The sequence below is a fragment of the Anarhichas minor genome, unplaced genomic scaffold (assembly GCF_050575085.1).
Source record: "Anarhichas minor isolate MPS153535 unplaced genomic scaffold, ASM5057508v1 ptg000080l, whole genome shotgun sequence".
Lineage (NCBI taxonomy): Eukaryota > Metazoa > Chordata > Actinopteri > Perciformes > Anarhichadidae > Anarhichas > Anarhichas minor.
The window spans coordinates 1,170,255-1,194,603 of NW_027466526.1; the positions used below are offsets into that span (position 1 = coordinate 1,170,255).

A 24,349-nucleotide genomic window follows, 5' to 3' on the forward strand; every position below is an offset into this window, starting at 1 on the left:
TCTTTTTGATACGTGGTTCTCACAGGACAGGAACATATACATTCTTATTTATTTTTTTCAACATTAATATTTTAAAAACGTCATTGTGAATGTGCAGTGGATAGCTTCAAAGCTGTGTAAAAAAAACATACATATAATAACAGTCAAAATGTGAAGACTGGACTTTTTCTTTTTTTACTGAAGATACAGAGGGAGAGTGGATTATGTCAGGAAGAAACAAGGGAGTGACAACTGGCGATGAGTAAAAGGAAAGAAGAAGAAAAAACTGCCAAAGAGCACATCTTCATCACCAAGAGGGGAGAGAGAGAGAGAGGATGGATGACAACAGGACTCAAAAGGAAATGAGGGGGGAGGACGAGAGCCAGGAGGCTGTGAAGGAGGATTGTGATTGAGGGATGAGAGAGGGGTTTGAGAAGTAAAGCTGCAGAATCCCCTGGGACCTCTCACTCACACACACACACACACACACACACACACACACACACACACACACACACACACACACACACACACACACACACACACACACACACACACACACACACACACACACACACACACACACACACACACACACACACCTTTTGTGTATCATTGGATAGCAAGAGCTGATACACCCATAAAGAGACACTGAATGGGAGAAAAACTGAAATTAAAGAGAGAAATAACAGCTGAAAGCAAGGAAAGGGATAGAAAATGCAAGAGACGGGATGTCTAATTTAATCAATTCAAGATAATTACATGAAAGCGGGTGTGTAAAAGTGAGTTGTGGTAAGTGATGTTAAAGACGATATAGATTTGAACAGCCTAAGCATCTAAGACAAGTTGCAAAGGCCTGCTCGCCTCTCTTGACACGCGGTTTTCAATCTACATTTTTAGAGACTTCGTAGCAGGAAGATCCAGATTGACCTGAGTTACCACAAGCATAACATGCACCCAACCACTTGGTAACACAACCATATATATAATTGTTTTTTCCACAATTATTACCAACCTGGCGTATAAAGGCATTCACATTAGATCTGTGTTTTACAGGATATAGGCAATCTGTTGACCAATCAATACACCTATAACATGGTTGGTTTATGGCTCGCTCACATGGCCTCTGGGTATATCAGAGATAGGATGCGGCCCAACTGTCAACACGGGCCTAGTAAAGGCAGGCCAGAGGAAATGCACGGCTTTCAGATTACGGCCTTTTAAAAAAACGCCTCACACACCTGCCCAGTACTGTGAAACGGATAACATCTGTCTTGTAAAAATGAGTTGAATGCGTGATAAATATTGCATTGCTGTAAATGAGTTGTATTCGCCGCTTCAATGGTTCGTAATGAAGAAAATGCTGATGATAAAAAACACAGGAGCATTGGCAAAGGCCCATACAAACATTCAGACACACACGTGTGTGCAGGGAATTGCATGAGAGATGAGCACTTGACTGAACCACGGAGAGGGAAACCCCCGAGCTGAATCCTGGGAAGAGTCCCACTTCTAATGCAAAGGCCTACTTTCTATAGGAAAGGCTGCTATGGGAGAATGCTATGGCAGCAAGCTCTCAGCCCGAGGCTGTCATAGAGACAACTGCTGGGTTAACATTTTAGGATGGGGAACCAAACACACTCACAAATATATGGAAATAAATGTGCACGATCAAGTTGCTACCAGAGGGTTAGTGTTTTTAAAAAGAGACCTCTCCAACGTAAACTGGATAAAAAGAGAAAAACAGCTAGTGTCTGGAACAGACAGTTGGCAGTTGTGTGTTAGTGTGGCAGCTAAAGCGGTCAGGTCACAGGGCACACACAGGCATTTACCATTCAGAGCCAAAGCCACTCCCCATGAGGCCCTTCACCGCTGTGCGAATCCAGTCGGAGAAGGCATGAGCATGCGAGTGGGCATACATGCATTCTTTTCTGCCTGTGGGGTTAGAAGAGGAGTGTGCACGTGTGCATGTGCACTGTATGTGTGTACAATGATTTTGAACCAGAAGTGGAGACAAGGGGGGGACATCCTTCCTGGGATGACAGAGGTGAAAGGACATTGTTGGTTGAATGAATTCACACATTAGTCCAAGCATAAATAATCATGATTGGTTTCAAGGTCATAAATTATTACCAGCAAGGGTTTGGAAAAGTGGAACGGCACATGCTCTGTGACCTGGAATGCATCAACAATCTTTGCATATCAACATTGTTTTTTTTATTCCCAGCCAACACAAAGATAATGATCATAGTCTAAAAAGTAGGAATTGCAGGTAGTATACAACCGTAACTCTTGAGATTGTAAATAGTTTTAGTAGCCTTTGATGATTGTGCATTCTGTTGTGTTGAGAAGGAAAAAAGACTCAAGTTCACAACAAGTTATGGAAACATCTTTCTTGTACGGTTTCTTCTGGTGTGAACGTCCGTATTGTAATACATACAAGAGGCACAGGGATTTTTAAATGGAGCTATGTAAATGATTAACAGCAAAAGCATTGCTGGCATATGTATCTGAAGAAAGGTAGTAGTGTGACCCGAGACAAGACTGTTACCAGCTACAACGTGATATTTCTCAATGTGATACCGCTGAAGCGAGACACGGCGTCTGTTGAGTAAACTGTGGCTACAAATACCAGAACGAAGCATGTGCTGTGGGTATATAGTATATGTGTGTTGACCCCACAGATCCATGAGGTGCTTTAGCTGTGGCGCAGTATAGCATGGTGGCATACACTCACAGGAGACATTGGTCCTGGCCTGTGACACTAAGACACCAATAATTAATGTTGTGCATTTCCAGTGCAGTGTTCATTCCTCTGTACTTCAACGCGTGCGTATTGCATATATGTTACACATGTTTACACATCTCTGTTTAGATGAGTTGGTGCACTGCGACTTAATGATGCTATGTGAGCATGCATGTGACTGCAGATATAAGAGCGCATTCCGTGCGTTGGGGAAGTCTCATTATAGAGCTAAAAAGTCTAAGCATCCATTGAGCCTTTTAATTTCCCCGGCTGATGTCTTCTCCCCGACACAGCCTGAAGTGGCTCCACAGTGGCTCATCAGTCCCTCTAAAAGGCCTCCTCATTTAACCACAGCGCCTTATTTATTCTAAATAGCATTCCTTCAAAAGCCAAAGATGCAGCGTGCACAAAGCCAACTGGCTGATTAAATTGCTATGCAGGACCCCTTACTTGGTAAAAATTAATTTATGGAATGGACAAAAAGGGATTTTATTATTTTTTTTTTCCTCCACTCAAACTCTTCTCATCTGAGTCGACACCAATTAAAAGGAAGGTTCAAGGCACGGTTCATCATAATTAGAAACGAGTAGGAAGCGGAAGGATGGTGGATTGTTGGAAGGAAAAAAAAGGGCTTTACAGAATGAGGAGGTGATTTTCAAAAACACGTTTGGCTTGTTAGAGGGATGGTGAATATTTTTCTCGTTTGGGATGAATAGAGCTGCCTCGGCTTCTTTTGTTGGGCCGCGTTCATTACGTCTCGCTCAATGTCTCCTTTTCACACTTTCCATCAGTCAAGATCACGTTCAATGACGATCCAGGTTCTGTGGTTTGCAACACACCGAAATGTTTTATTACATCCGAGTACTAAAGTCACAATAATGACACGCTTATATGGTACATCAAAATAGACCGGAGTGTTTGTCACATTTAGGCACAGATTAAAATGTACCGACGATTCCGTGGCTGAAATCTGTTGAAATGCTTTTTAACACCATGTGTACTACATCCCATGATCAATTCATGATGTTTACACCTGCAGAACCATCACAGTAGGTGATACATCACCCGACTCTCTCAATGAAGCATTTTATTGAACTAAAACATAGCTTGACCTTGTGAACAGGAAGCACTACGAGCGAGCAGACCGTGCATGGCACTAGATAAGTAAACTGGATGCTGCGCTGTATGTATGCTTTTGACTCATGTTGTTCAGCCAACATCCAACCAATCAAAGCAGCTCTTCATGCTGTCAGGAGGTCGCCATCGTGTTTACGTGTCTACGTGAGGAACTTGTGAGCATGTGCAAGTCTGCAGCTCTTCATGTCCGTCTGAGAGTACGATCAACACGTAAGCTCCGATGCATTCTAATAAAGAGAACAAAAGGAAACCGATAAAGTACTAAATCACAAGACAGAAATGGGCTTAATAAAGACTATACCATCACAATTCGAGTTAAAAGCAATGTTAAACATTAAATAAAGGAGAGACGGGCGCACAACTCCTGACTAAATGCAGCTTTCTATTATAATATTCAGTCTTGAATACGTCTAGAAAAATAAGCTTCCTTACTAAATAAGCTCAAATAAAAAAATGTTAAGTAGCACATCCCTGTTGTTGGGGCTGCATCGGTGAAGCCCTCAAAGACGAGGAAGTCAGATTGAATAAAAGATGGTAAGCTGGTAAGGAAGCTCTAAAGCTTTAGGTTGGCTTCAAATAAATATGAAGCAAAGTAGTGAACAAAGTACAAGTAAATTGTACCACATACCAAAGTTCCCAACACGTGCCTAGATTGTGCAGAGAGAGAGCACCGCGGTTCCCAGACGTACATACTCGCACAACCGTTTAATCACACGTCACTGCTAAACCAGTGATATTCAGGCAGCCTATATGCCACATGTGGCCCTGTTCCCCACAGCCATATTCCTTCTTTTCATATCCAGCTGTCTGTTTGTTTACAGCACCTCAGAGGTTGAGGACTGCCCCGGGTACATTAAGGCAGCGACCCACCCACCCCATGCCTTACAGAGGTTGGCATCTTGCTGCGTACGTTTCCATGCTTCCATCATTCGTTGCTCATATGCGTACCTATAGCCAACTTGTAAGCCTTGGGCTGGTGTCACTCCAAATACTGCTTGGTGAAATAGCTTCTTGGCTAGTTTGCAGCACGCCATCCATCTGCTGTTCAAGTGAAATTAGAAAGTATCTCTCGTAAAGGAAGTGCAAGATGCTTTGAGGACAACAATTTGACATTTTCTGTCCCTTCAGCAACATTTAAAAATGCATTGGTCCTATTTCGAGCAATATTAAATACAACAAGACAGAATATGCATGAAGCTGACATCAAATATGACCTCTTTATGTTAACCATACGTTTAAGTTTCTCTCTTTCGCAGAGTTGACCAACTGTCATCTGTTTTCTCCTCTCCTTTCTCTTCCACTGTGTGCATCGCTACAATTCCCCCTCAGGGTTTGAGCATAAGGCATGCAAAGGTCAAGACATCGCACTGTCATCTTGCATGACTTAATGTATATCAAGCACGTCTCTCTACTCTAACACATGGAATCTGGACGTGACGTCCATCGAGAGAGACTTTTGAAGGAGTGTTTGCATCTTCATCAGTGTGTATGCCTCGCAGTGAAGTTTCTCGAATAAGTCTACCGTCACCCTGAAGGTGCGTGGAGGATGAACACACTTATTCAGAGGGAGAGAATGTCATCTTTTATAACTTGCAGCTAGTATTAAGTATCTCAGTGGCTGAGTCATTTCCAGGTCAGTGCTTGTTTAGCCAACACCAGCTGAAGAAGCCTCCGCAGCTCAACGGGGAATATGCACAAGCTTACAGGTGCTCTACCAGGGAACACTGCCGTTTCCTCTCTTACATTTGAGCAATATTAATAAATGATTAGGCATGTAAAAACAGACGCCGAAGGCTTCCAACTCTGTGCAGGTCAACCTGTGCGTGTGCATGAGTACCTGGTGAATATGAGTTGGAGTTATTTGTGCGTTTGCCCAAGTTTGAGTCCACAGTGCCGGCCTATTTGTCTGTTGGTGAATGGATCCAGGCTGATCAGGTTTCACTGCGACGGGGTTTGGTTCAGTGTCTAATCCCTCTGTGTGTAACTAAAGATACTCGTTAGGAACACGGCAGCTGGTATGCTGGCAGTTACGCACACAGACACCTGCTACCTGAGTCGGTCAGTCCCTCAGACTCTCTCTCTCACACACACACACTTCTGCTTATTCACTCATACAATGTGCGCGCTTGCGTGTGTGTGTGTATGTGTGTGAGAGTACAGGTGAACAGAGGGTCAGTGAAGTACTTTCCATATGCCATCTGTCAGATCAGCTACATCTCACACTGGCATTTTCCTACATTCAGTCGCAATGTCAAACCACAGGACCCCAAATCCAATGCAATTAATTAAAGTTAATTAAATGCCAAATTTGCTCATTAAACATTCGTCTAACACGGCATTGTATCTGTTTATGTTATTTATTTATTCAATTACTGAGCGATAAGGTAAGGTGAGGTGAGGTGAGGTGAATCAGTGCTCGCATGCTATTAAAATGGAAAATATATAAATGTAAAAATCAGTCAATTATTATGTCTGCTCAACAGTGCAAAACTCAAAAGATATATTTAATTGATTTAAAACTGAAACGCAGTAAATCCATTTGAGAAGCTGGACCAAGAAAACAAGATTAAACAACTTCATCGATCCTCAAAAAGCTGTCGGCCAAATAAAAATCAAATCAATGAATCCACCGATTGTTTCATCTTCACAATGCTTCCACTTCTTCAAAGAATATTCCAGATGCAACTCAAATATTCACCTGTTCTCTGACAAAGAGTGATGTAACTACAGGCAATACATTTGATAGTATCTCTTGCCTTTTTCCCCCCCACTATGTTTATATGTGTATTTATTAATAATAATATAGGATGTCTATCAAACGCTTTGAGACATTCATCATAGAGCCGTCCCTTGATCATTGAAAAAGTTTGAAACAGACATCTCATTTAAATAACAAGACTTCAGATCTCTGTCTCTCACTTCATCCATCTCCCAATCCTCATCGTTCTCTCTCATAATGAGTTGCTAATGAGATTCACAGTCCTCTTCTGAACCAGATTACAGTGAATTATGTATAAAGCCTTTAACTCATTGCTTTAAAATTACACTTGTGGCCTCTGTAGCAACATGACACCCTTGAGTGTTTACAAACCGGCAGCTTTTAACAGTTTTTCTTTGGAAAAAGGTGGAAGAAAATGAGTTGAAAGTTTGGGAAACTAGAGCCACTACGGAGTGTGAGGGTGCAGACGTGGATAGAAGATAAGTGAGGGAGACGCTGACAGACAAAGAGAGGTAATGGTGTCACCTTGTGAAAGCCCGTCATCACCTGCTGGGAGAAAAATCACCTGCAGGAGATAGCCAGAGCCCCTGAAACATAACATCCATCTCCCTCTACCCTCGAGCTCCTTCACTACCTCGGTAACTACTCCCAAATGAGGAATATGTTAGCTGCTTGAAATAACTAAACTCAATTAAACTGGAATAGAAATGACTCTGGTGGGTCCTCTGCTTTCATTAATTGGGAGCAAAATAACCCTCAACTCGTTTACGCCTACATTTCCTCCATATTTGTATCTCTTTTCTCTCTTCCTCCCCTCCACTGTAATGTGTAAATTAACTGTAAATTAAACCTAGTGTGCCTTGTTGATGCTAAATTTGAGAACAGCGTTGCCAAGGCATCAAGATCATCTTTTTTTACATACAATTAGACTTGAAGACTTCCTCTGCACAAACTGCATCGACAAGTATAAAGGGACAACACAATGTCCTACCGGCCAACTCAAAGCAGATTCAGGATTTTAAAATGTTTTCCACAACAGTCCAGACCTTATTAAGACTGAACTGTAATCATGACGTCAACCAGTCATTGATTCATGTGTCTGTTTCCATATGTGTGTGTCGTCATGGATTGTTTGAATATCATATGTACTGATTTTAAGATTTTAAACTGTAACATATCTATTGAATTACACTATTTTGATAATTACTTAAACTCAATGCAGTCCAGGGGACTGGTGTTCTCAATTGTGTATGTAATATGTTATGTAAAGTTTTATCTCCTAATTCTACTGTTCCATACCATTAGAAAGGTGGGGTCGCTGATGTCCCGTCCAGAGCAGGAAATGAACTTCCTCCACTGACCACAGCACTGGTGCTGCTTCACTTCTCCCTGTTTACCAAGGGGCCGAAATGGAGCAGGACTCTCACACAATGGTTGGTTACCACAGACAGTAGAAACAACTTAACAATCAGAAAAGAAATCTACTGACAGCTGGTTCAGTTTCTCTTCCTGCGCCCAACACCCGCTGGCATTGTGATCAAAATGAATATATATATGTGTATATATATGTATACGTCCACACAGACACAGCCAGGTGATTCATCACTAGCTGATGAGAGCATGACCTCCAAAACCTTTCAAGGGACCTCTGGCCTCCTCAACGTGACCTTTCCAAGGGGTCACTGTAGATGTATCAAACATCATAATGAGCTTTACAACCACCATCAATCACTGATGTTCAACCCTCTCCCAGGAAAAACATAATATGTAGGCCAAATAGAAACAACACTGTCTTGTCAGCATCCTGCAGAGAGCTCCCATCAACATATTTCACCATTTTCTTATTATAGCTGACAGCTGACACTGTCTCTCTATCTTGCACTCCTGCCCTGCTGCTTCCCTGTTTATCTTTTACCTTTACGCCGTCTTCAATTCCTCGTCCTCGTCACATATCGTACCGCACACATACAGCGAGTCCCTGATGCCTCGTAGGAAATTAGGTGCGATCCAGCTGCCCGTGGGTGCAGCGCATTGCTGTGACTTGAGTCATCTTGCTGGTGAAACACAAATCTTTGCGACATGGACTTATTGACTGACAGAGAGAAAAGCTTTGATCGTACTATTGACATCTGTTCTAATTAACAGCCTGAAGGTTCTGTATGGCGGACTGTGATGACAGTGTGCTATCAATATCTGAGTAGCCTCGTTAGTCATTTGGTGGTTAAAGGCCTCTCTATAAAACCCTTCCCATCCTATAATAAAATAAAGAAAAATGTTACACAGAAATGGCAAAGTCTGGAAGCATAAGTATTCTACGTTCACTGTATTTTGAAACAAAGCCTCTTCCAGCCTTTTCCAGCTGTTCCATTTCGAGTGTCTGTGTCATCGTCATCTAATAATAAGACATCAGTGTTTCCTGAGAAGTGTGAGAATCGCGTGACAAGTCCATCAAACCCCCCACGGAGGGATTTAGCACCCCTCCACTCCTTTAAAGCTCACACAACACGGAGACTGATTCACCAGAAGTAGAGAAAACAGTTAACATTAAACACTGATAATCCGCTCATATCACAGTAAGCTGATGTACACACTGTGGCACCATATCTTCTTTCTCTGGTTGTTCCCTGTCAAGTCTCAAATGTATATTATTTATATACAAGGCAGAAAGGTGTTATTCTAACAGTACAGCTCATACATATTGCATCAACTCTATTATTCATTACATGGTGCATTGTGACACTATTTCGCAGACTGTTGTAATGACAATAAAAAAAGATAACAGAATAAATAACCAATCGCATAAATGGACAGAGTAGCAACTTCGTGTTTTTGTTTTATTCTTTGATCGACACCATTTAAGTTTGCTCATTAAGAGGACTCTTAATCCAATGTGAAGCTCGTAATTACTAACAAATGCACACACAAAACGTTATAATATTTTACATCATAAACAGACTTCTTTCATGAAGGAAAGCCTTCATCTAAAGCTGCAGTATCAGACACCATGGTAGAAAATATATGATCCTTCAATTTGTCTTTCATTCTAATCTGATTGACTTCATTGTTGAATGTGATTTAAGACATTTTTCGCTCTCTTAAAATGACTAAGTAGACATGCCACTTGAGTAAAAGTCATAAGGTGACGACCTGACTTTCCTACTCGTATATCATTTCCTACTTTTTACGCTTATCTCAGTCATATTCCTATAGAAGTTAAAACAGCCCGTATGATCGCCGAGTCCTTTCATATGGATATGAATTTTTCTCAAAGCTACAAAACCAAAACCAAACTCGATCCCTTCACAAAATGCAGAATTTAACGTGGGATTCTACTATAGTAACCCAGTTACTTGCAACACACACGTGTAAAAGGTCCCCCGTTATCTTCAATCCTTTATTAACTTGGCCTCTTTTGGCTTGAATCCACCATCGGGGAGCCCAGTAGGGGGCCTTAAGAGCCCCGCCGTCTGAACGGATGAAAGGCGGGAGCTGTTTGTGATTGCTGTTAAAGAAGATCGTATAAGGACAGCAGCTATGTGACAGGCTGTGATTATGCAGCCATTTATTTAGGGGACCGCTCATGTGCACACATCCTGAGACTAACGTGACAAAATAAGGACACTGAAGAATATCGGCTTGTTGTCCTGCAGGCTTAAGCTTTCCTCGATTTGGGAAGAGAGCTTAGGACGCCTCACAGCGCATTTATCAATTATAAATGTAAAATGGGCTAAATTTCTGAAAATAAAAGAGACTAAAACATGCATTTAATTAAAATCAATATATCTGCAATATTCAACATTAAATGTAAATAGCAAGCCCTAAATAAGTTCAAACCAAAAAGCTTATATCACCTAAAACCAAATTGTTAAAAAGGTTGTCAGCAGCTTCAAAAGTCTCCATGTTAATTGTGTAAAAATCAGCGAGGGTCACGCAATAAGAAATATCGAGTATGGAGAGGATGTTTGCCAACCTAGAGCCCCATACTGTGCCGAGACCTGCATTCAAACCCTCTTTGTAGAGCAGATGTGACAGGTTGTTTGTGAGCGGAATTCAGCCACACACACACACACACACACACACACACACACACACACACACACACACACACACACACACACACACACACACACACACACACACACACACACACACACACACACACACACACACACACACACACACACACACACACACACACACACACACACACACACACACACCTCTGTATGTTAACATCAAAATGCACATACAAATGTGATGTAGGATGGAAAGCATCACCGACTATATGAAGCGAAGGAGCCTTGAGATGCTCAGACTTTGGCTTGGACACAGAGCCCGTCTGAATCAATCACAGCAGATCCAGGACCTGTGCTGGTCCTCTAATAATATCCATCACTGGCACCTCCTGACTGCATCTTCAGGCAATAATGCGAGCGCGTGTTCATTTTTTCAAGGCATATTTAAAAATAGCGTGGAGTCGGGCAGTTGAGCTTAACTAATAGGATCTCTGTAGTTTTAAACTTGTGTGTTGTTTCCAGCTGAAGAAACATGTGAACACACCATCATGGTCACAATCACAAACAGTGGAGGGCCTGGATTTGACTTGCTCATCAAACTGTGTTTTTCATAAATGATAAATGTGGCAAAATATAAGGACAGACAACATTTCATTAAATTATATTTTTATATTATTGTACCTTGATTAGTGTAAAAAAAAAAAAAAAAGGCTTCAATGGTTGCTCAGACAGAGCGGAGCTTCCCCTGTACTACTACTGTTAAATACAATGTCCATATAAACGTTCTGTCCCAATAGTGACCAGATAATAGCAGAACAACCTCTGACCCATTACTACAGCCGTATGAAATACTTTTCAGCTGCTGTGGAAACGTGGACATGATAATAGCCGGTCCTTTAAAGCCGATAAGAGTCAAGTCCGTTAGGAACAGGGATTTAAACATTATCAGCCTCTCATCACATTACATTCATCCCTTCTGATGCAGCTCTGCCTCTCACCTTTTCTGATAAACAAGCTGAAAATGTCCTCGAACTAAATTGGGTGCGACTGTTGTTGTGAATGAATGTCTTAGGTTAAGCAGAGACACGTGCCAAAGTCTAGTCCAACAGCAGGTCAATTATCTTAAAAGGATAAGACCATTTTAACAGGTTCATGTTAACGTGAGTTAGATCAAAGCCGGGTAGCGATGGGGTGGATCGGAGGATTTTCAGTGCTGCAGTAAGAGTAAAGGGTCCTGTCAGGCATCTGTCTGCGTCTTGATCAGCTAATGGAGCCAACAGCTCCAGATGTTGTAAACGCTGTTGAATAAAAAGGATTCAGCATTGGTTGCAACTTACTGCTGTAATATCTTCTGTACATACAGAGCACAGTCGAGGCTCAAGGTCTGATGGCCTTTCCATTAAATCAATCAAAGATCTGACAGGGATGCATTGGAGACAACAATGTAAAAGAATGCTCACTCCCACTCAAACAAAAGAACAGAACAAGGCAGAGAAGAATACGGTAGAAAACTGCTTCTAACCTGCTGCATGAAGTCTGCTTCATCTCTGTGCATGCTGTTTAATCTACACAGAAGTGAAGTAAGCTTGTTGAACTGTGACACGTAGAGGACTGCAGTTTGTCACTGTGAGAAGCCTTATGCTGTAAAAGTGCTGGTATGCTGTTTTATGACAAATTAATCAAATCAAATGGAACAAAAGGAAGACAGAACACTACAGAAAGACAAAATAAAAAATAAAACAGACAGACCATCTCCTCACACCAGAGACAAAACACCATATTTAGTGGTAGAGCACAGAAAGTAGAGTGCGGTCCAACTACGCAGATGAAGACATGTTGAAAGCAAGGTGATGTACGGGCCAGCCCCGGCCTTGGTTTGGTTCTCACACAGCTCTGGGCTCACTGAGGCCAACACATCAGCCCTGCTACGCTCTCGGTCTGTGCGTCCATTTCCCCTCAGTGTCAGTCAGTCGGCCTCTCCCCCTCTCGGGATATTTGTGTGCCTGCGTGTACCCCAAAATGTAGGCTAATGCCCTGCAGAACCGACAGATTAAATGCCAATCCCTGGGTTGTACCAAAAACAGCCCGAGGCAGCGAGCACGGTGTGTGTGTGTGTGTGTGTGTGTGTCCAGCCAGCTACCAATCCATGCCTGTGAGTGTGCCGGACTGGGGGAACATAGACATAAAACAACTGCCCTTAGTAAACAACTGTAAAGGTCACTGCAGATTTCAAATTGTTTGTATCTTGCAGTCACGTCCTGATGGAAAGGAAACATTTCTGGCCTTAATGTCAGACACTTTTGGTGTGTCAGTTCAATTTAAAGCGACATGCTGTAAGGCCAGAATAAACATCTCCATTCGTTATAACCACTGTAAAAAAAGAATACACGTCACTTGACCACAAAGCATTGTGGGACTTTTGACCGAACAAACTAGACTTGTGTGTATATATATATATATATATATATATATATATATATATATATATATATATATATATATATATATATATATATATATATATATATATATATGTATATGTGTGGGTGAGCTGTGCTCGTGGTTCTCTGAGGTCTGATCCGCTATTGATAGAGAAAGAGAGGGTTTTGTCATGTGACAGATTTGCAGCCTCAGCTCTATCTCGGTTTTGCAAAGAGATACTAATGCTTTCAGACACGGGTTGAAACAATAGGGCTGTGGACTGACATATGTACATTTTGTTTCAGTTGGATTTTAACAAACATGACCTTTGCCTCCGGTAAACATGTGGTCAAAAATCAATGGCCGACATCAGTGGAGAGCTTACTAATAAACAGATGCAGCCATGGGCTGTAATGCATATTCACCATCTGTACCTCTATTGCAAATATATATGGTATTAAATTAGAAAACTGTTCATTGGAGAACCACATTTTAAGATTTGTCAATTTGATTCAAACGTATTCAAGGCTTTTAAAGGGATGTGAATTTACAGAATATTTGAGATGACACACAACCATAACTAAGACCCAATATCTTATCTTTCTACTTCAGTTTCATCTTGTGAATGTGAGCCTATACCCTCTGTGTAAAGCAACTAAAGCAGCTCACTTTTACAAAACACTTTTGGCAGCATGTGGTCACCAATCAATGGTCTGCCAAGACAACACTGAGCCAACAATAGGCTGTCCTGCTGCTGAGAGCCATAATATATATTCAGCGCTCAGCCTACAGATCTGTTATGAATACACAGTACTAGTGCCGCATATACAATTTGGAATTCTTCCAAGAGTTCATTCTGTGTGTTGTGTGTCCCTTTTCAATTAACAACATAATGATTTTTCTTTCTAATGGTTGGTTCATGAATATCTAAATTATATTGAAATGAATGTGAATATAACGTGGGAATTGGAGTATTTTGAAAACAGAAGTACAACTCCCGAGTTGGGTTCTAATTCGTTAAGCATACATTCCCTTGATCATACAAATTACTAGAGACAGCCAAGTGGAGAAATCAAACACACACACACACACACACACACACACGCACACACACACCCACAGAGCAGTTTAATTACATGCTGTTGAGCAACTGTTTCTTTAATGCATTCTGCGTTCATTGATTTGAAAGGTCTCCGACATTGAATTACGCTATAGATTTTGGCATTTCAAACGCACGCACATGCGCGCCCAAATATCCATACTAATTGCCTTTTTAGCATTCAGAAGCTGCTCTATTAGCAGTTTTTTGTTACTGAGTGCATTCCTGCTGAAGGAGAGAACAGCAGGGCAGAGATGCTATCGGTCTAAAAGAGCAGCTCGAAGGAATCCCGTCTCCCACACATGTCAACTGACCCTGCATGCTAAACTAAATGACACAGGCCAGCTTCATTTCAAAACGCTGTGGGCAACAGTTCTGAGACCAGCACAACGCCACCGAGAGGAATTAGCACATAAAACAAATGAATGCACTGGACTTTGATATCATCTTAATAATCACAGTTTACATCAACACAACCAACCTTGAACCTGTTCCAAGTGTCCGTGAGCAAGGCACAAATGTCCGGAGTCACTAAAGATTTAACCTAAACCAATACAAACGTAATTTAAGTTCTGTGTACATAAAGAAAAACAGCACACACACACACACACACACACACACACACACACACACACACACACACACACACACACACACACACACACACACACACACACACACACACACACACACACACACACACACACACACACACACACACACACACACACACAGAATGTAGATTTAAAAGTAACCTTAGTTATAGGCAAGTAACCTTAGCTTCACGACCAATCAATACTATGTGGTTTTTCAACGCAAATGCAGAACATGCACTCCATATGCATATCTGCAAGCCTTCTCTCGGGGTAAGCCTACACACACACACACACACACACACACATACAGACACACAACACTCTCCCTCAAGCTGCCTGGGCATCCATCCACCTGACAAAAACACAACTTCTTATCCCACACACTTGGCATGGTTGCCAACTAAGCCCCAGTTCTCCAGAAGTAATAAACCGTCTTTTCACCGCGTCTCTCCAAAACCGTGATAGAAGACTGCTGAAAGCCCCTGTGCTTCCATTGTAAACCCCTCAACTCATTTACTAGTACACCGAGTGTTACTTCTGCGACCGTGTGTGTTGGTTGTACATAATGTCCCATGTGCCACTGCCATGGGGGATATTTCTTTTACACACCAGGGCACGACATTAACGCTTGCCCGGGGCAAGTAGAACGCCTCATGCAGTTGTCTGATACCATACCATATATGGCAAACATCAGCACTTTTGAGCGGCCTACAACGGAGAGTATGCTAATAAACATTTTAAATGAATGAGAAAAATGACGTCAGCGAGTATTTCCCGTCCGTTTGTATCGTCACAGAAGCAGTGTGTTCGTGTGGATCTGCTTTTTCTAGAGACGGCAGGATCTTAAAAAGGCGACGGTGAAGAGAGTGAATTTTACTGATCTGAAATATTGCCATGTTTTCCTGTGAAAAGTGTGTACGATCAGCAGCTTATGGCTTTTAATAAGTGCAGAGACAACACACCGACAATTATTGTTTCTTCTTCTTAGCTGGACCTTTTCTAGTCTGTAACCAGCTTTACCACATCTACCTGCACGTCACATGCACATCAAACATCAACCTCTACCATCTTCAAACAAAAGACTTATCTAATGTTAACATTTAGATTTAAGATTTCCAAGACAAAAAGAACCACTGAAGATATTTTCACCACTGCTAGATATGAGGCCCCATCCATGCAAGTGTGTGTGTGTGTGTGTGAATTATAATGTGTGTGTGTATGCGCGCCTTTGCGGTACCAGGAGGTGCAGGCATAACGGCCAGCGTGTGACTGAGCGCGAGGCAGCCCGTGTGCCTGCCTCCTCCACTCATTTGTTCTGTCCGTCCATCATAAGGAGAGAAGCAAGAGAAGAATGAGGGAATAAGAACAAACTTTATGTGGGTATTTGGATTCGCTTTGATCCTGTACCCCTTCATTTTGTGTCTCCATCATGCAAGCAGAAAGCAGAAAGTGATGAAAGGAAGAAAAAAACCCTCTCACATTCCTCCTGTGTGTGTGTGTGTGTGTGTGTGTGTGTGTGTGTGTGTGTGTGTCCCTCCCAATGATTGGAGGATTAATTGTAAAGAAAAAAGAAAAACTCTGGCATCAACTAAGAAGACAAAGAAGTTCTGAAGTCTGTTATTATTTGGTGCATTTCAATTGGAAAATGTCTTTGCGTACAAAATTGGCATGACAGGAAGGGTGAAGGACAAAGTGAGCGTGAGGAGACAGCTGAAGCAGCAAGACAGGAAGATTGGTCTGATGGAAACTAATATTTCCTTCTAAGCTACTCAGTTATGATGATTCATCCAAAATGTAAAATGCAATTCATCAATAAGTTGTCTATTCAAACGTGCCAAACAACAGTGCTGTTGAAACAGCCACAGCAAGGTGTAGCCTCCCTTCTTTCACTGTGGATTTATTTACAAATTAAGTTCTGCGTCTATAAAATGTCCCAAAACAATTGAGAACGACACCATCGCAATTTTCTGTAGCCCAACGTAACATATTTAAATTGTTTGTTTTGTTAAATACAAACCTAAAAGTAAATGTGTTTACCATTAGCAAGACAAAGAAAACAACAATTTGTCATGTTTTAGATGCTGGAGACAGCAAATGTTTGGCCTTTATATGCTGGAAAAGTGACAATAGAATTGTAAAATTGTATACATTTTTTTAGACAAGTAAGGAGATTTAAAGCTTGCCAAAGGCGCTCTTAATCAGTATTTACATATAATTCGATTATGATTAACTATGTAAGCCATTTATGTTGTGTTGGTCAGTGCAGATGTGTTTTAACATGCAGTTCCTCTAATGGTCCCTCGAGACAGGCTCAAGTGGATTATCTGGATTTGACATGGCTCCAACCAATGATTTTAGAGGAAAACAAATGTCTGGAGTTTAAAACTGTATCTGATAATCGTGAAAACAGTCAATATGATCACATCAAAATGTTACTCTGATTTGATGGCATCTGATTTCTGCTCACCGCCCGTAAACATCGTGAGTTCTGAACTGAAACCTAAAAATCCTGATTTCTGCTAACAGTCACCCAGTGATTCAGCTCTCTCTCTCTCTCTCTCTCTAAACCACACACATCCGCCAGGTGTGGGTGTGCCCCTGATGGATGGAAAGTAATCAAAATGCAAAACAGTTTCTAGCTTAATTTCTCTGTGTTTATGCAAATATCTCTTCCACTCTGCCTCCCTCTGTGCGTGCGCGTGTTTCACCGGTGCAGTGAGAGACCAGTGGAACAGTGAGTAGGTGGAAACTGACATGGAGTAACAAGCTGAATACATAAAACACACACACACACACACACACACACACACACACACACACACACACACACACACACACACACACACACACACACACACACACACACACACACACACACACACACACACACACACACACACACACACACACACACACACGGGAAAAGTGTGTGCTATATAGAAAAACGTGAATGAAACAGCAACAATAATCATAATTACTTTTTTGGGGGGCTACACTGGCTGTGTTGTGGAGACAAATAGAATTTTGAAATAACTGAAGATGAAGATGTAGGGGGCGACTGTGGCTAAGTGGATAAGGGCCGTCTTTCAATCAGAGGGTCGGCAGTTCGAACCCCGGCTCCGGCTCCGCTAGTCGCATGTCGATGTGTCCTTGAGCAAGACACTTAACCCCAAAATTGCTCCCGTAGCTGTGCCTACGGTGTAGAAATGTGATAGACTCTGAATTGTAAGTCGCTTTGGATAAAAGCGTCTGCTAAATGACTGTAATGTAATGTTCCAAGACTAAAATTACTCTATTTGTCTCGTATTCTTTTGCCGATGGGTATCAAATACTTAAGTATTATACAGCTGTAGGTCGACGGGTGCAAAGGAGAATAACTTTGGGATCATGTTGGATTTTTTGTTTTTTGATCTCCTATACTTACAAACTAGTCCTGATGAATTTATACCACCGTAATATATTCTGTAAAAGGTTCAATCAGCTCGTGTATTGTAATGAAAAACCTTACACCATGTTCTCCCGTCTACATGAAACAGAAGATGGGAGACAAAGTGTTGGAACATCGTGTGTTGGTCAGTACCTGATGGAGTTTCTGAAGTGGTCCTCTGCCGGGTTTTTCACAGTGCAGCTGTTGAGCACCCACAGGTCTGCGTCTGATGGGTCGTCTGTAGAAAGAGAGAAAGAAGATCTTTAGTTCATATTTTCACACCACACGAGCGTGACTTCATAAAGAAAAAACAATCAACACGTAATATAATAAAGGATTCAGGAAAGCATAAGGAATCCTAAAACAGCACAAGTTATTTTGTTCCTGCGTGTATCAGTAAGTCTAAGCAGCCTCTTTTCAGAACCACACATAATAATCTCTTAAGATCTTAAGGTTTCTAATGAGTTAAAGTTAGATGCTTGTTTAAAAAAGGAGATGCACTTATGACTTCTGGTGACTAGTAGTTCTCTTGAATACCTATGTTGAATACACGTATTGTAAGTCGCTTTGGATAAAAGCGTCTGCTAAGTGACTGTAATGTAAAGTTAAAGGTATTATATATATATATATATATATATATATATATACACACACACACACACACACAGATAGAGTTATACAGGTATCACATTTGCAGATTTGAAAAGAGTTCCTCATGGTTCCAGCTCACTGACTGCGATGTACAGATGTGTTTGTTTGTGTCGCTCATCCCTGGCTCAGCGGCAGCTAATTCACAATGCTGAAGCTAGAGCCAGATGTTTTATCTGTACTGGCCTCCTATTGCTGTGTAACATCAGCCAGAGTTGTATATTTAATAGTTTGGGTTCCATTTGTTGTAAACTTACAACATTATAGCGATACCTGCTAGTGTTCAATGTGTTGTCTTAATAAGGTTGTTTTGGTAAGGAGACCTTAAAGTTACCAAGAGCATCCCATCCAGCCACTGGACTGTCTCTGACCCAATACAGGTGTACCTGTACCTGCTGGATGATAAAGCGTGTTTATGGGCATGGCACCCTTGGACGTGGAGATTTAAAGTAGGAAAGAAAGAAGAAATGCCTCGACTCTTTTGCTACAGTTTGATCATGTCAGTGATGGTGCTGAACAGCAAAATGAATCAGAGTTATAATGTAAACTCAAAGGTAACTTACAAGCTTCTTGTGAGATTTCATCTGCATCTCAGTGTCTGGTACTTACGATGGCTGATCCCACCCCATCTCTACCAGTCGATTCTGAAAACTGAAAACCACTCAACTAATTGTTGCTAGACCAAAAATATTCTTGAGTGTCTCATAACAGCCAGATTTATGGAAGAAAACAAGTATATAATAAACAACCACCTTTTGTCGAAATACTCAAAAACAGGACAAGTTACTTGAAATAAGAACGTCAATTAAACTTGTGTTTAACACACACACACACACAGAGAGAGAGAGACAAGTGCAATGCTCCTTGTGATGTTAAGCTCGGCTGCTGCACAAGCCGCTGGTGGCAGGCTTTGCATGGCACTGCTAGGAGAGCTGTCACACACAGACACACATGATCGGGGGGGAATGGCACGGCGGCGGCGGTGGGGAGCTGGAAGCCTGCTCCTTTACGCTGACTGAACCAGATATTTCACTTGGAATCCACTTCCCCGCTGCAGTCAAGCATACACACACCCCACTCACACTGTAGTCCCCGCATTAGTTAACTTTATACAACTTTAGCCACCTGTATCACACACAGCAGGTCGCAGGGTGTGGAGAAAGGGGGGGGTTATTAACCACACTAGACCTTACCCGAGGTAAACTCTCTCACTCTCAAGCTGCACACACACACACACACACACACACACACACACACACACACACACACACACACACACACACACACACACACACACACACACACACACACACACACACACACACACACACACACACACACACACACACACACACACACACACACACACACACACACACACACACACACACACACCGTCCATTAAATGAATTACAATAAGACACAAATAAAGTTAAAGGTCTTCACTATCATTCTTATTCTCTCTCAACAATCAGTTTTTTTAGGAGTTAGAACAATACATATGAAAGCTCTATTGCAGTGGCACTATTATTATCACTTGTCAAATAATATCGGGGAGTGTTCAAGTTTCAATAAATTGAATGCCAGTTATGAGACAGAAAAGACCAACAAAACTACAAATCTGTAAGATAAAAAGGGAATTTCAAATTAGATTTAGAAACACAGCAGTGCTTTGAGGGGTGTTTTACGGATTGTATCCGACAGTAAGCAAGACTTATTCACGTCTCGTAAAAACAGTAGTACAGCTGCATGTCTTCAAAAAGCACTAAAATGATGTGAGTCACACTGGTAGAACATGAATCATGTGTTGGTTTGTTTGGGCCTCAGTGTTTTGTGGGGAATCATGCTCGGGGGGGATGGACAGGACAAAATATAGAAAGGCCAAAGAGTATAAGATTATAAAAGTAATCCTAATCCCAAACTATGAAATATGTGTGCGTATGGGTTAGAGAGAGAAAGAGGGAGAATAAATGCAGCTGGCAAAGGGTGGCCATTATGCCAACCTTTATTTGTCTAAGCAACCAACACACACACACACACACACACACACGCACACGCAGGACTAGTGGGAGTGGTCTCAGCTGTCTCCTCTCTGTCCCGAGGGAGGCTTTCCAGACCAACAATAACAAGCTCAGCATCAATTTAACAGACACACACACACACACAAACACACACACAAAAGACAAATACAAACATCTGCTAAACAACCCTTTCTACAAAGTCAGAAAAAATTACCAGTACAGATAAAACTACAGAAAAAAAGAACTAAAGCGGAAAGTAAAACAAAAAATATGCAGGTAAATGTGCCTTTATTTAACCGGGTAAGTCTAATGAGAATGTGACTCACTTTTACTTTTATATATGACTTGGAAATGCTTATTTGTCATCACTGAATGGTATTTGTAGCTGTAAACCTCTATGACTCTTTCAACAGCAGCCACTGGTTTTGATCCAGCATAGGATCAGCAAAGCAGATCCACACAAGTACAAAAGGTTGACATTATCAAACTTCAGCAGCAGATATCGAGAAAATCTGTGACAGGTCACATCAGTTACAACTGCTGCCAATGAACTGGGGGTCAGAGCCATCACCATGAATTGAGATTAATCCAGGCAGCAGCTGCTGCTCATTCAGAAAGGTTTAATCTGGAGGCTAAAAAAAGAAAACTTTAACCTTGTTTTGGTTTGGGGATTTCTACTTTAATCATTTCTAACTCCTCTATTTTTTTTTACAACAAGACAGGAATAATTCAGACAGCCCCCGACTAAGTGATGGTGTCTTCACAGTATTTCGGGGTCATGGGTACTGCGGTGCTGCAGTCAGGACCCGGGGGCTACAGCTGTCTCTTGGTGCAAGACCTTCTGTGGATGATTGTGTTTGTTTAAAATTGCTACAATTGTTGGGGTTAACCCAAAGAGAGAAATCTGACCCCACACACAAGGGAGCGGAGTGTTTTAGCAAGCATAACACAAAAACTCAATTCTGACTGGAAATAGTGGCTCCAGAGGAAATATTAAAAGTGTGCGGGTAAATTGATGTGTGCTAGACAGTGACATATCCCCACATGTATTGTTGCAGGGACACCAAGTGGCTGAAGAGATGGCGAAAAAGGAGAGATAAAGACACTGTTGAAAACTAAATCAATTCCTTGTAAATGTACACATTAACATGTACACAGGATATGATTTAACGCATACAAATTTAAATGGGACAGAAGTTAAATAAAGGGAAAATCAAGCGCAATGTCCAGTCTGCTGATTCCTGATTTAAATGGTATTATCATTGACAGTAACAAGACTTATATGACAAGTCATGAAATAACAAATCAACCTTAATTGAATGGCAAAGCAGTGCTGTTGTAAGCTAACTTTAGCTTGGCCCAAGCTAATGATTAATTTAAGATAAACAGCGGGAAAGAAAATCACCATCAGACAAATACTACTCGAGTGTGATGATGTTGACTCTGTGAATTTTCTTGAACAAAGAAATTTGCAATAAACTCTACATGAGGCAGATGATAAAACCAAGCCATTGCAGATCAAAGTAAAACCTCTGACATCACTGGATATTTTGAGTTATTCGGTCGGGGAAAATAACTTTTGCAGTGCTGCCTAATTTACATCGTCTAATGATGCATTACAGGAAGGTCACAGGAAAGCCGAGTGGGAACGCAAACACTGACAGTGATTGGTCCGCAATGACACATCTCCACAGTTGCTACCACAAATTACAGCATGGAGACACTCTGATTCCTCCACCAAAATCAGTTAGAGGAATAACGCCACAGTCTATGGACTGCACTGACAATGGCTGTCACAATCTCAGCGCCAGTTGCTTCTGTTGAGAGAACTTCATCTCGTTTGAGATGTATCGAGCCGTAACTGCTGTCATCCATTGCATTGTCCCGCCCGTCATTAGCAGCAACTCTTACTTGGCACAGCAGTCGCAATGAGCTCGACAACAGATGACTCTGACTCTATAAAAGGCTAAATTGTGCATTACTAAAAGCCAAATATTTATACGTTTTACATGTTGAAAGAAATGTGCAATTCAGTCAAGAATAACCTGGAGCAAAACGGCAGTGGACAGTGCAACTGTCAGCTGAACATCTGTTGTCAAAATGTGGACAGCAAAGAGCAGATGTACCTTTAGGGAATATGTTATAATATGTTAGGTTATTAATTCATGGTTCCCAACATGTGTGTTTTTCTGCTCATCTCTGCGTCAGTGTGGGAATAAAGCCTGGGGGTAACCTCCAATGACGCACCATTGAAGTGCACATAAGTTAATACCACACCAAGAAATGCTGTTACTGGGAGATCTCTTGAAAGTGACATTTGCATAGGTATGAAGGGGCAGCCAATGACAGCGGAGGATTTTGGTTTATCTTTGCAAATCATGGCCATCAGGCAGTTATGTGAGAAGTTGTTGGTACAGAATGTGCACAAGCACTGTTGACTAGTCTTTTATCTGATGAAGATATAAGGCCCAGGGGGTAAGACAAGCATCCTGGTATGTGTGGGGGTGTGTGTATCCATGTGTGAGAGGGGGGTAAATGTCCAAGTGTGTGTGTGTGTGTGTGTGTGTGTGTGTGTGTGTGTGTGTGTGTGTGTGTGGTTTGCAAAATGAGTCTACATTAGCCCTGTATTAAACAGTCTGGAACTCATAGCTTTGAAAGGAGTGTGAAGAGAAGGCTGAGAACATTTCTGCATCAGTTATTATTAATATAATATACCACTACAGATGTTGTGCTTATTTATATACTTTGCAATATGAATGCACAGCCTTAACATGAAGTACCCACAAAAGAAAAATAAATTAAATGTGAGAATATAACAAAATTCAGGAATGCAAAAAGCTAAATAATATTATAGTTATTTGTAACTATAGGTTTAATTAACTTACGTCCATCAGAAAACAGTATAGACTATGTTTTTACCGACTGCCCTAATTTAAGATCAATAACCGTTTATCATGACTTGGCAGTATTGGAGGACTTGACAAAATGATTTACCAAAGCTCATTTGTATAACATTAGTTCATCAGATAGTATAGCTGGAATTTTGCACTATTTGTATTAGTACCTTTACACCTACAAATATCTCTCTCGCTGACACACACACACACACACACACATAATAATGACACTATTTCACTCAGTCTGCAACCCACAGATGAAAAGCCTGTTTTATATTTGATCCAATATAAAGACATATATTACATTTGACCACAACAGCTGACCTCCAAATAAATTGTTTTTTCGTTGCGTGTGCAAGAGATTTTCCAATAAGTAATATAAGGAATTCCACCACTCTCAAACAGTTGAACCCACTGTACGCAAAAGGAAAATGACGTGTGTGTGTGTGTGTAGGGTTCATCCTACATACACACCTCAACCAAATCATATGAGAGAGAGTGGGATATTGGAGAGGCAACACCTGGGGTCAGTGTGTGTGTGTGTTTGTGTAACAATATACACAAGGTCATACATAACAAATTTCAATCCCACGACTCCCTATGGAGATGAGGAGAGAGGGTTACGGGAGCAGGTGCACGCATC

At 41.4% G+C, this 24,349-nt stretch overlaps 1 protein-coding gene across 1 annotated transcript in view; it reads right to left on the bottom strand.

Annotated features, from left to right (window-relative positions):
- Positions 1 to 24,349, bottom strand: part of cdkal1 (CDK5 regulatory subunit associated protein 1-like 1) — a 200,574-nt gene that overhangs the window by 148,244 nt on the left and 27,981 nt on the right. The window contains exon 4 of the mRNA XM_076081315.1: positions 18,294 to 18,378. Within this exon, the coding sequence (XP_075937430.1) occupies positions 18,294 to 18,378 (85 nt within the window). The remainder of the gene's footprint in view (positions 1 to 18,293; positions 18,379 to 24,349) is intronic.